Source organism: Coturnix japonica, chromosome Z (genome assembly GCF_054131305.1).
Source record: "Coturnix japonica strain WE chromosome Z, WE-NBRP24, whole genome shotgun sequence".
Lineage (NCBI taxonomy): Eukaryota > Metazoa > Chordata > Aves > Galliformes > Phasianidae > Coturnix > Coturnix japonica.
In genome coordinates this window covers 16,024,277-16,037,400 of record NC_140702.1, presented here as the reverse complement: position 1 = coordinate 16,037,400, position 13,124 = coordinate 16,024,277, and the positions used below count along the sequence as shown (strand labels likewise).

The following is a 13,124-nucleotide window of genomic DNA, read 5'->3' as shown; positions in this document are numbered from 1 at the left end:
ATTAGAAAAAGTAGGCAGGAGGTTAATGGTTGAATAATACATAAAGTACAATAATCTGAGGGACAAAATTCATATTGATACGTGTGAAGAACAAGCCATGGCAGGCCTTCCATAGACATTAAATTCATATGTTTTCATCTACATGTGTTTACAAAACAGCCCTAGCAGTGCCCAACATGTGGAATGATCAGTAAAAATATTTTACCTCAAATTTGTGTAGTTTGGACATGGTCAAATGGAAACACAAGCAAATGGTGCTAAACTTTATAGTAAAATTTCTGAACTATACTAACCACGGTGAAGACTGACACAAAGCTGCGAGACAAGAAAAAAACAACTCAAATAATAATCAACTTTCCCAAACTGTACACTCTTCAGTAAAGAATTTTTTACCAGAGTCCTTAGGAACTCCATCAGCTCTCCATGCTGTGTAGATGAAGGACGGAGAGAAACAAAATTGCAGTTGTTCAACCACTGAAGGCAGTCATTTGTGCTTTGTAGTATTTCATCAGTACATATTTCATTTACTTCTGATTGCAGGTCTTTGAGACATTGTTCCATGCTAGAAAAACAAACAAACAAACAAATAAATAAATAAATATGAAAGCGTTCTATATATTCCAAAAGAACAACTACTTCAGATTAATGTGTAACCCGATTTTTTCTTCTTAACAAATTAATCATAAAATGAGGCTTGAAATTCCAGCATTAACCTTAAAATATATATCTGAAAAGGTTCTCAAATAATCTTGTAATTTTTAGTAAAGAAATTGGTGAGTAAGACATTGCTCAACTTGAGATCTGCTCCTTGGTGCTTAATTAGCCAAAGAAATAAATATAAACTGAATCAACTACCATATACAAAGCTGAATGTTTGATTCTAGCAATCAGTGGTTCTTTTACAGTACATCAGATACATTAACAATTTCATAAAGACCAACTGACACATCACAGCACATGCTGTAGATGATTTTAGAGTCACTTCTGCTGAGAAATCAGATCTTTTATCTTGTTGTTATTAGAGTATTTGAAAGAAAACAGTTCATCTGCAAGTAGCTGATCCACACCCCAGTATTCCTGTCTGTGAAATGATGTGTGGTTGATATGGTAATTATTGTGATTCCACTTGTAAAAATCAGAAGTCTTATATCTAAAAAGATTTCCTTATCATTGTTATGAGCACCTACATAGAAAGAACAAAATAGGAAAATCTAGAAACAATCATATTCTACATCATTTCCTACCAACATACCTTTTCATTCTTTGAGAACTACTTTTCTCAGAAGAATTACTTAATGTTTATTATAGTTTCCATTAGGAAAATGGTATTTAAAGTCCTATGTTTAAAAAAAACAGTGCCATCGCCTAAGACTAAATTTTGGTTTACTGCAATGAAAAGTAATTCTCACTACAATTATATGGTAGTTATTTATATTCTTAGAGCTGATAAAGGAAATAAGAGCTGATGCAAATTAATTTATTTATACTAACATAGTAGTAGAAATATTACCAATAGTTAACACTCATCTGTTTACAGACATTTCACTGCCAGATACTTTTGATCATGTTGCTTCCTATTTTCATGACATCAGCCAAACAAGAAGGCCTACTGTACTGTCACTTGCCCTTTTATTTTATATAGATGAAACATGCTTGTTTTTCTCAATATGCTCTCTTAATACTTGAAAATGAATAGTTTTTGCAAACAGAGACATGAAAATTAAAAAAGAGGAGATGAAGAGGAGAAAAGGAGGGTGGGAGAAAAGTAAGGATATGAAACTCAGAAACAAATCAAAGTGTATAAACAAGGACAAAAACACTAGCTTAGGGACCTTTACTTTTCAAAAACAAATGCAATACAACTATTACAACTTCTTCAATTCATAACCTTGAGTAAAATGTCAACATTTTCTTTAGAATAACCTATCTGAATAGAAAGATTCATTTTCCATACATTTATGAAAAATGTGATTCTCTGCAAATACTATTGCCCCTCTGCTGCCATCTGTTGCATGACAACAATGTGTAATGGGATACTGATGGAAAGGTTCAACCTCTACAGCCACACCACCAACATCCACCTCTGATGTTGTGGGCCAGTATAACACAATAGGAAGCATTACTTTTGGAGCAGCTTTCATATTTTGTCATTTGACAGTGTGTGTAGTACTGCTTTCAGTATGTAGAAGTAATATTTATTTGATCTGTCTACTAGATTCTCTCTTTTATTGATTGATTTACAATTGATTTTTTTTATAGACACTGCACAGTGTATTCCCAATAGTTGCCACATTCTGATCATCAGCAATAAAATAAATCACTATCATCTTTACTTTTGGGAACTGACTCTGTTAGTTTGAATCGTCATTTCTGAAAATCAGTGTGAAACAGCAAGCAAATGATCATATCAAATTATGTTCAGAGATAAACAGTAGACTGTGTTTTCCTTTTATTTACAAGTTGAATAAAACAAATACAATACAGTAGAAGATAGCAGCAGATAATATGAACAAGCTGAGCAGATAAAATGCATTGATGGTACACAGAGAATGCAATGACAATTGTAAGTACTACTTAAGTACAGAATGATTAACATTTTGTAAGGGAAAAACAGAAATACATATAAAGTTCCCATAGCAATGAAAGCTGTACAACTTCTACAAACAATTTCATTGAAACACATAGGACATTTGGAACAGCTTATTTTCCCACATTTAATTGTGTTCACTATGAATTATGTTATAACTTCTGTAGGCATAAAGATACAACAAATGAAAGCTTATCTACTCTACTGAGATGAAGACATACCACTTTACAGCTGCATTATGTTCAGAAACCAGATTTTGTAAGTAGAAAAGATAGTAAAATACATTAACACTTACAAATACTTGAGTGGTTTGTACACCAGTCTCCAAAAGATTGAAGTGTGTCATGGGTTACCTAGATTTACCTATGCCCGTGACAGGGGGGAGCCACCCCATAGGGCCCCCCCCGGGCCCGAAAAGGAAGGGAAAAAAGGGGAGTGGGATAAAAACAGCAGCAATCTAAGGAGGAAAACTTATTTTACTAAATATGATATTGGAATACAAGATAACACAATATGATATAATATAATATAATATAATTGAGGGTAATAAATCAAACGAAACAGAGAGAGAAAGAGTCCCCGAAAAGCGAGAGGCCTACTGTGAACTCTAGGCGACATGGCTGGAATGCTTCCCACTCTCTGAGAAGTTCGAGAGAGAAAACTCCAGCCTGGGAACAAGATTATATAGCGTCCTGGTCCCGTGACTTATCCCTGACCATGATGTTCTCTAGGATATGTAGTCTTTTTCTGTGAACTGCACATTCAATAAAAGTATCCATGCTTTACATGATGTTATGATGTGGAATACTGATAGCAAAATTAAAAAATTACAAAACCATGACAAAGTGAAAATCTTTTTGAGATTTCTCTGAGCATCACTGACTTCAAAATGAAGTGGACTGAAAGAAGTACCTGCTCGTAAGGACTTATCAGGGCACTATCAGGAAAAATTACTTCCATGAAACACAGTCTTCCTCTTCATGTGACCCAGTCAGGCTCTTGATAGCACAGTCCAGGCATGAGGACTAAACCTGGTAAAAGACTGTCATTTATCTCTTTCTGCTTGTGAAACGTGTTCCCAGGACAACAAAGCATACACCTTGACTCCTGGGACACAAACTAAGGCTTTTATTGTGTCATGCTGTGGTGTCTCAGTCAATCAAACCGAAGAGATGATGGCAACATGCACTGTAAAAGGCACTACTGTGGTTGGTCTCTGCCAATGTTCTTCAGTTAGAAACCAATTTTTACTTTTATCTTTGAGAAACTATGGACTATGAAAATCCTACAGCCTTCACAACACCAGACGCTTCAGCAGTTTTTCTGAAGTCTGAAAAGGGAATCAGCTAGATACATTCCATTGGACACTGCGGTACAAACCATAATAATTCTAATCATTTTGTTCAATTCTTCCATCTCAATAAAATAAACAGGGTGTTTGTACTAAAACTGTTTTCCATTGAACGAAAACATTTTCATACCGCTTGCTTACACCATACTGTAGCTAAACATGATCTCAAAAATATTGGTATTTCTCACTTCTAAGATTTTTGTCAACATCTAGTATTAAATGAACATGATTAATTATGCATGCTTACTCCTTTAAATTACATAAATTACAAAATTAAATGTTTAGGAATTTAGATACTTCTGGAGAAAAATACAGGTTTCATGCATATTATCTGAGTTTAGAAAGCAAACACTTTTAACAGAAGACTTCCTCCAAATAGGATTAAGATCATTCTCACTGGACAAGCCAGTATCTATAGCTTTATAATTTACTATCAGTATAGAAAATTAGTCTATTTTCAAAAAAAGTTTTTTAAAAAAATAAATACATTATCTTGAAGTAAAAAATGTGCTTAATGTGCATTATAAACTATATTCTTAAAGTTACAATTGTAAGAAGGGTACATATAATTTTTTTCCAAATAATTCTTTTTCACTGAAATTAACTGAATTTTTGAATGAACAGGTGTAAATCCATATAAAATCAACTGATAATCAGTATGCAATGAAAGGACCAGGAGTTATCATTGTATCATGTGCGGTCAACAGAAAGCATACAACCAGGACTGTATGCAACCCCATCTGTATCAGGGAGACAAAATTTGGAGTACTAAAGGAAAATCAGTCTTCTTCCTGCTTGATATTGGTAACTGTGTCTTTGCTCTGTATGCACTGTGTTGCTTGTTGTTGTTTTTCGAAAATACCCTCAGAAACTCTTAAATCTGGTGGTATGGCAGGGCATTTAGTGAATGTTTTAAATGTCTAAGTTAAGACATTGCTGGACCCAACCAGAAACTTTAAGGTTTCTATTAAAAATCAGCTTATTGGCACAATGTTAGACAAGCTTTGTATTGCCCAACAAATTTTTTTGCATGTTTCTAATGATGGTCACTAGGAGATGTCACAGGAAAACGTTATGGTGAGGGACCATGTCAAAGACCTGGCAGAAGTTCAGGTAGATCAGTTGTCTTCCCTTTGTCCAACAACGTGGTCAATCCATCATAGAAGGCTGTTAGATTATGCCAGTAAAACTGTGATTTCACTGAAATGGTTTCTCCTTACAGCTGAGGTGGTTGTTTTTTAGAGTCTAAGCTAAGTTTGGTGGTGTTACAGTCAGTTGAAGAATGATCTTTGAATTCCTAAAGAGCACTGTTTCAGTTCATTTTATATAGAATATGGAACAGCCATAAAATGACATTGAGATTGGTTAAATTTAAGTTGCTAAGCTATAAACCAAAACAATCTTTAAATTTCATGTTACTTATGCTAAAGAGCTTCATAAGCATGAGGATCTGTTGCTACCATCAGTTTACATGTATTTTACTAAGAATAGTTAGATTGCTTAAAAATTAATGAAATAATTATTTCCAACATCTTCTGAAGACAGAAGTACTAACTTTATATTTCTATGTTATTGTCATTTATATTTCTTGATAAGGTTGATTGCTAGTGATACACAGTATTTCAAGTAAAATCAATCACATCAACTGGAAACCTGCAACAGAAGATCTGTCATATATTTTCAAGTAGTAAAAGATTGTCCAGAGGATCTTCGAACAGTTTAATTCCCATAGGCATTTTCCTTATTATAGTTTCTAGCAAGAAATCTACAGAAATGGTAAGAAACAACTGCCTGAACTCAATGATAAGGCACAAAGACAACACAAACTGGATATGAATAAGATCACATTATCTTCTTAGTTCTATTATCCTTTTCTAGCAATAAGTACCTGGTAGTGGCTAAACAGGTACCATTTTGACAATACATTCGTTAACTTTATTCTAGTGCCTTGAAAAATAATATACTTTTTGTTAAACACTACAGGAATGCACTTTTACAGCAAGTAAGCTATGCACATAGAGTGTCGGGGTTTTTCTCTGTGACAAATAATAGTTCCATGCTGCCATTGTAAATATTTTTTGTTTAATGTTGGCTGTACTTGGAAATTCTCAGAAATACTCAATGACTACTAGGGATTTTGGAGGGAGATCCCCAAATTTTTCTACTTCTTTTGAATAATAAGACAGTGAAGTTTAGCTTCTGCCTGAAATCTTCAGAGAGGAAAAATTTTTTTTCAAATAAAATTGGAAAAGACAAGACCTCTCCATCTCCCACACTGCAGCACTTCACAATTTTAAAACACACAAGCCCACATATACTACAGTTCTGATGCAGGAAAATGTATCAGTGCTTAATACCCTGTCTGAAATTACCATCCTTTTGTTGTGAAGTATCAGTACTGATAATTGTTTCTATGCACAGTGGTGAGGTTATAATTAACAACCAAAAGAACTGGAAAACAACATACTAACATTCTGATTGAGGCACCTTCCTAACCGTTTTAATGTCTGCAAGTTCAGGATCTTGTTAGTTAATGAAATACTGATTACAGTTTGTAAGAACAGTTATGGGACAAGATACGATGCTCTAAGCACTTACTAATCTTGACTTTACTGAAGTCTGTGATGAAAGACCACTGAAATCTCCAGTGACTAATTTACTGCTAATTACACAGTCAGGCTGAAGTTTATGGACTGAAGTCAAATTAAGCCTTTGTAAAAAGCCTCAGAAAGATATGGTCTGCATTGTATTAGGGAATACAATTATTAGTAAATAATTTTGTTGAAATTGGAATAATTGTTTTGTTGAAGAAGATGTGGAATTCCTCACACTGACCTACAGCCTCATTGAATCTGCCTTGTTTCATCACCACTACAAGGCAGTCAATCATCCACCTAAGTGAAAACTATACACACAAAAATCAAATGCAAGAAAGACTTCATGCCAAAATCATATTTAAATTACGTGTGGTAACTTTGGTTTAAACCCTGCACCTTATTTTCTGTATAGCAATAGTAAGCATGAGCCAAAAGTTGATTTCTGCAAATTACTAATAAATTAACTGCAACAAACTCTAGTGCATCTATGTTAGAAAACAAAAATCCAGTAACTCATTTCTGAAAAACAAGGATTAATCAAAGCAGATGTGAGGGTAAATACTGAAGCCAAATGGCAGTCCTAATGAAATCACGAATACACCTTCATGCTAACAGTAAACTGATGCTACACTGACAGTGGTTTTGAGAGTCCATATTTACCTGCTTTTGTAAAGTACTATAAAAATAAAGTTGACATTCAGGTGTAAAAAGAGCTCTGCTATATAATAATGAATGCATGAACCACTTACTATCTTAAAACTTAAAATACAACTATTTCCCACATATGGCTTTTTTGCCCCTTTGTTATAGAGCCCAACAGAACTGGTACAATTCAAAAATACCAAAGTAATTCAAAGTGCTGAAAAGGAGATCTGATTTGTTGTGTCATACAATTTTATAAAAGCTATTCAGTTGGAAGGCAATAAATGAGCATTCAAGTGATTTATGCACTTTTGGATCACAATTTCTTGCACAATGTTTTATTTTTAAAAATATATATATGCTGTATACTATTATGTTTATTCTCAGTGGTATAATAAAATCATAAATCTATCTGATGAAAAATAGACTGTATTCCAATTGTATCATTGTAGCACATAGAGCTGCTGTTATCATACCACTTATAAAGATCAATGGTAACTTGAAAATGATTTCATTCCATGCTACCTCTAATATATTAGCAATAAAAATACTCTTTTTAATTTAAAAGTCACATCAGCTGCTGTCCATCTTCTTTTAAACTCCTCTCCATTTCTGAAACTGACATATTACAGTAGCAAAATATCACCTGGTAACAACAGACCTATGTTCTGATTTTCCTTGTAAAAACTAGTTAGAAACTAGCTTAAGTGTCATTTCCACAGAAATGTAAAGCCTTCATTCAGAGGATGGCAAGGCACTGGCACAGGTATTTGAGGCCTGGCTGAATGGGGCCCTGGACCCTGATCTGGTGGGCTGGAATTGGGTGGGCTCCAAGGTCCTTTCCAACCCATCATTCTATGATTCTATGACTAAAATTGTGAAAGGAAAAATCAACCCTCTTAAAAATCTGAATATATTGCCACTGTGATGATGGTAAGCATAACATATAGTGCTATCTGATATAAAACACGATTAAAAAATGAGTGGACAGTGAAGGTATATCAACCGTTAGTACAAACTTAAGACATACTGAAAAAAACAGTAATAAGGCATGCCTTCCACAGACTCATCTTGATGGTAATCACTCTAACTTTCAGGCTGGCAAAATGACAAAATCTGAGTTCTTTGCTAGTTGAAGAGCTGACAATATCTAGTTTATACATTTTCCAAACATGATGCTAATTTTTCCAAGAGCAACATACTTCAGAAACATCTGTTATTACTGTTTTATGACACAAACTGAACACCGAGTATCTGCATTTCACTAACACCAACAGCTTGAAAATTGTACAGATTTGAGTAGTGGTCCACAACTCAAAGCATATTACCCAAATCTTCACTCTTATTGCTAGCCTGGAATATCTATCATCAAAAGGCATCCATAAACAGATATCAAATATTTTTTAAAAATAGATAAGAATAATATAAACAAAATCTTAAAAATTCCTCAGCTTGGCACAGACAATGGAACAGTGACACAGAGATGACCAAAATCATTTTTCAGCGAAGAACAGCAAAGATTTATCTCTGTTATTCAGGAAGCTGGTTGGTAACAGACACAAAGACCTCTCACAAATGTAGGCTTCACTAAAAGTTACATAAACCACTTGTTATGAAGGCATTCTTTGAAATTGAGACTCTCTAGCATGAATGCCTTAGCCAAAAGGTAAACACTGCCCAAATTTAATACAAAATTATGCTTCTTGATATATTTCTGATTGTACTTCTTCTTTTTTTCTTTCCAAGTTTATTTGTGAAAGAGCATCTTTCACAGTATTCTAACAGTACTAAAGAGTGCAGCTATAAAACACTATCAACACTTTTCAAAGTATAGAGAAGCCATGAAAACTTTACTTTTATTTATTTCCCATAGAAATAAATAGGAGGCATTACTTTTAGAGTGATCTATATATCATATAATAAATGGACCATTAAACACATTTGAAAATAAACTCTAGTTATAAAATTCTCTGTTGCATCATGAATATACTTAAAATTGATAAAATAATGAATTATATAAGAAATAATAGATGTAAAAAAATATTTGCATCTTCTACTTTCATTAGAATTGCTTAAAGGACACTATGGGATCCAGTTCTAATTTTTTCTGTAGAATTCTGTAGCTTTTAGTGAATAAAAATTCCCATAGCAATAAGGAATATTAACTGCCATGGGAATACACATTTTCTTCTTCCAATATCACACCTACTGCCATAATTCCTAAGATTAAGATAATTCAATTGCTAAAAATACCACACAGAGAAAGGCCATAGCATAAAAATTAAATGCTATTAAATACTGTTAAATGCTTAAGTGAAAAATGCAAATTACTAAAGATATAAGAATTTTAACCTGTAACTAGAAAAGAAAGAAGAGAGAAAATGTGCATTCCTTACTAAATGTAAGTACTTTCACTAAGATTTGGATAGAAATAGCACTGTCTTTACCTAGAAGAATTCTTCTTTATTTTTTCATCAAGATCACTAAGGATCTGTTGAAACTCCAGTTCTCCAGGGAGGACATTTAACAAACAGTCTAAATTGGAAGAATCAAGAGAATACTCTCCTCCCCACTCCATATTCACAACCTGTAAAACACATACAGAAAATCTGTTAAGTAAGTGAAAAAAATCACAATATAAGTATCAAAGTTTACAATGCTTTTTCCTCTGAAACACTTGTATTATTAACAGGAAGCATTTATGAAGGGAATTTAAAATCACTGTTGAATAGTAAACCTTGTCTGCTTCTGCTCAGTTCTACAGAGATGCAACTGTAAAAAACAGATGATTTATATTTAGCTTCTGGCATTTTTCGTTTTTAAAAAATCAAATAGTTCAATATCGACCAGAAAAAAAAGTTTTCTTCATTATATTAAGATTATATTTTCACTATAATGACTAGAAATTATAAACACATTAGTGAATATTTTATTTCCTATACGTGCATTTCTTTCCAAGTACTAACTTTTTTCTGTTATTTAAGCACATCACTGCTCAGTGCCCTATCCAGCCTGATCTTGACTGCCTCCAGGAATGGGGGCATCCATCACCTCTCTGGGCATCCTGTGCCAGTGCCTCACCACTCTAATCGTAAAAACCTTCTTTGTTATATCTACTCTAAATCTTCCTTCTTCTAGTTTGAAACCATCTCTCTTTTTCACCACAGACCATATCTGTTCCCTTCCTTCTTACAGCTCCCAGTAGCTACTGCAAGTCTGCTCTCACATCTCCCTCTTCTTCAGGTTGAACAGCCCCTGTTCTCTCAGCCTGTCCTTTGGGAGTAGAGTTCCATGCCTTGGATTGTATTCACGGCCTTGGATTATGGTTTGGATTGTCTTGTAAATACTGACTCATTGTACTTTTGCTAAAAAAATATGCTTTCTATCAATAGCAGCCCTTAATGAAAAACAAAACTGTGACTGCCTATTCTGTAACCATTCAATTGCTATACTTTCAAGACTTAAACTTTTTCCTCAAATATTGAGTATTCCCATTTAATACTGAGATCTCTAAAGGACTAAGCCTTCGACTGAGGAGAAAGCTGCTAAGCGGTTATGTGTATCTCCAAAAGTGATGGCATAAATATTTGTAAGCACCATTGCTAGCAGATAAGCTGCCCTTCTCTTTTCACAGAAATGCCTCCAGTCACATTTTGGGAATTTACCTTGTAGATGCTACTACTATAGAAATAGACTGATGAATCTAAAGTGAACAGTCTACAAGATGTTTGCTCCAAAAAAACCCAACTCATCAGTTAAAGACAGAAGACCACAGTACGTCTGCTCAAATATGAGTGCAGACCTACAGGTAGCAGAATGGAACATTTCTTCAGGGCAATGTACTGAAGAACTGATTCTCGTTTGGGTCTTTCAAAACAAAGTTAAGGCATGAAGGTACCTTGGATCATACTATTTTGCACATCGGAATTAACTGCATAAAACAATACACATTTAATGGATGTAACATTTTCTTAAATTCTCAGAAGCTACAGAATACCTCTCTGCAAATAACAATTCCAACATTTTCAGACGTAGCTGAATCTCTGTCCCCTTCTGGATGCAAACCAAATATATCACACAACACACTGAAGGAGGATCAGTCTTTGAACATAAGACTTGGAATTGTCTTAACAGATGTTACTGTAATTAAAAACACTGTAATTAAAAGTAGAAGTTAAAAAGCACCATCTCAAATGCTGAAATACTTCAATCAACCACTCTGGCAAAAGGGCAATAGGCCAGTGTAATTCTGCAATCAGTGGAGAAAAAGCAAATTGCACTTTATGAAAAAGAGATAAAATGAACACTGAAAATAAAGTTGCTTATTCATATATGATACTATTTATATTCAGGCATGGTCAATCAGACCAAATCCTTTTCTCTTAAGAATTACTTCAGAGTTTATAAAGACACTAGCTCCATTCAATATTTGCAAATCAAACCCATCTTTTGTCTAACTGTTCTCAAAGAATAGTCAATGATTAGTTCATGATAGTACACGCATGTAATGAAGAAAAATCACACCTTTGAATGATTAAAAGTTTTCATAAAATAGCTATGCAATCAGAATTTCATATAAATTTATTCCTTATTTTTTCCTTACACAACTTAAGTTTCATAGAAAATACCAGTACAGTTTAGAGACCACTCACTATTTAAAAAATTCATCGTAGTAAAAAAAAAATCACCTTGTAAACATGACAGCCTAGTTTTCATATAGGCATTCCTGTAAGACTTGCATGTCATACATTTTCAGTTCACTTGTCAAAACAAGGTAATTATTTCTTTCAGTTTTGGTTTGCAGGGGAAAAAGCAACATTTCATTAGCCAATTTTCAAAAACTGCATCAAGTGGTCAATAGTTTAGTCCGTCATACAAAAAGTATTTTTGCAGTGCAAGACTATCATGTTGAAGAAGCAAAAAGCAAAAATATTTTAGACTGAAAGAGCAAGTACAAGAAGACACAAATCATGTAAGCATGCAGCTAAGCAGATATGCAGCTATACTTCTAATAGTTTATGACATAGACCGCATTACTTTAAAGCTTAAATGATGAGTCTTTCATTACTAGCAAAACATTACTAGATCACTTCTACTGCATAAAAATTCATTCCAACACTTCTAGCAAATTGGTAAATTAAAATTAAATTCTAAATTGTAAATTAAATTAAATTACACTCTGCAAATGGTAGGGGAGTTGAAACTGAGATGAAACTTTTCTGGAACTCAGAAAACATGAGGTCCTTTTCAACCCAGGCCATTCAGTGATTGTAAATGTTGACGGACTTGCTTGCTTATAAATACATCATATTGATCCTCCTTTATTTCTCTACAGCACCTTACTCAGATACAGTTCTTGTTCTGACATCAATTGTGTTTCAGATATCATAGGAAAGAATCAGCCATATTGGGCAATTTTTTTTGGCTATAGTTGCACATTACCCGGAGAGGTAAAAAATAAATAAATCTCAATCAGCTTTAAAGTTTAGTTTGCTTGTTTTGGTTGCACTCTAACTTCCGCTATTTACTATAACCCATGTATATGCATAGACAAAACCCCTCAGTGGATAAAGAAAGGGTAGGCTGGTGCTGCTATAATCAGAGAACTCATTTCTAAACAAAGACAAGTGTAAGCTGAATCTAATTATACTACAACTCTTCAATTTGGCCTTTAAAAAGCCATCCAAGGGCTAAACAAGAACCCAAGATAAGTCAATAATTTCATTCAGTTAATGCCAATGTATTATTTTAGTTCTTATATAATAAGACAGTTATTTCCTAATAGGTTAAGTATTACCTTCAGTACTTTTCAAGGTGGCATTTAAATAACTATTTATATTTTGAATTTAAATAATAATTTGCACATACAAAATATTTAGAAACTATTACATAATATGTTTATTCATTTAGTACCATTTTAATTTTCCCACACTTAATGCTCTGCACT

General features: G+C 33.6%; 1 protein-coding gene across 4 annotated transcripts in view; it reads right to left on the bottom strand.

Annotated features, from left to right (window-relative positions):
• The window catches only part of KIAA0825 (KIAA0825 ortholog), a 216,769-nt gene that overhangs the window by 175,359 nt on the left and 28,286 nt on the right, over positions 1–13,124 (bottom strand). For 3 of the 4 annotated variants that reach the window (XM_015849690.3, XM_015849691.3, XM_085527891.1), the window contains exons 2-3: positions 9,625–9,764; positions 394–562 (exon numbers count right to left, since the gene is read on the bottom strand). In XM_015849690.3, the coding sequence (XP_015705176.2) occupies positions 394–562; positions 9,625–9,755 (300 nt within the window). In that variant the 5' untranslated portion in view covers positions 9,756–9,764. Of the gene's footprint in view, positions 1–393; positions 563–9,624; positions 9,765–13,124 lie in introns of those variants that run through there. The other variant, XM_085527893.1, reaches the window with a different exon arrangement.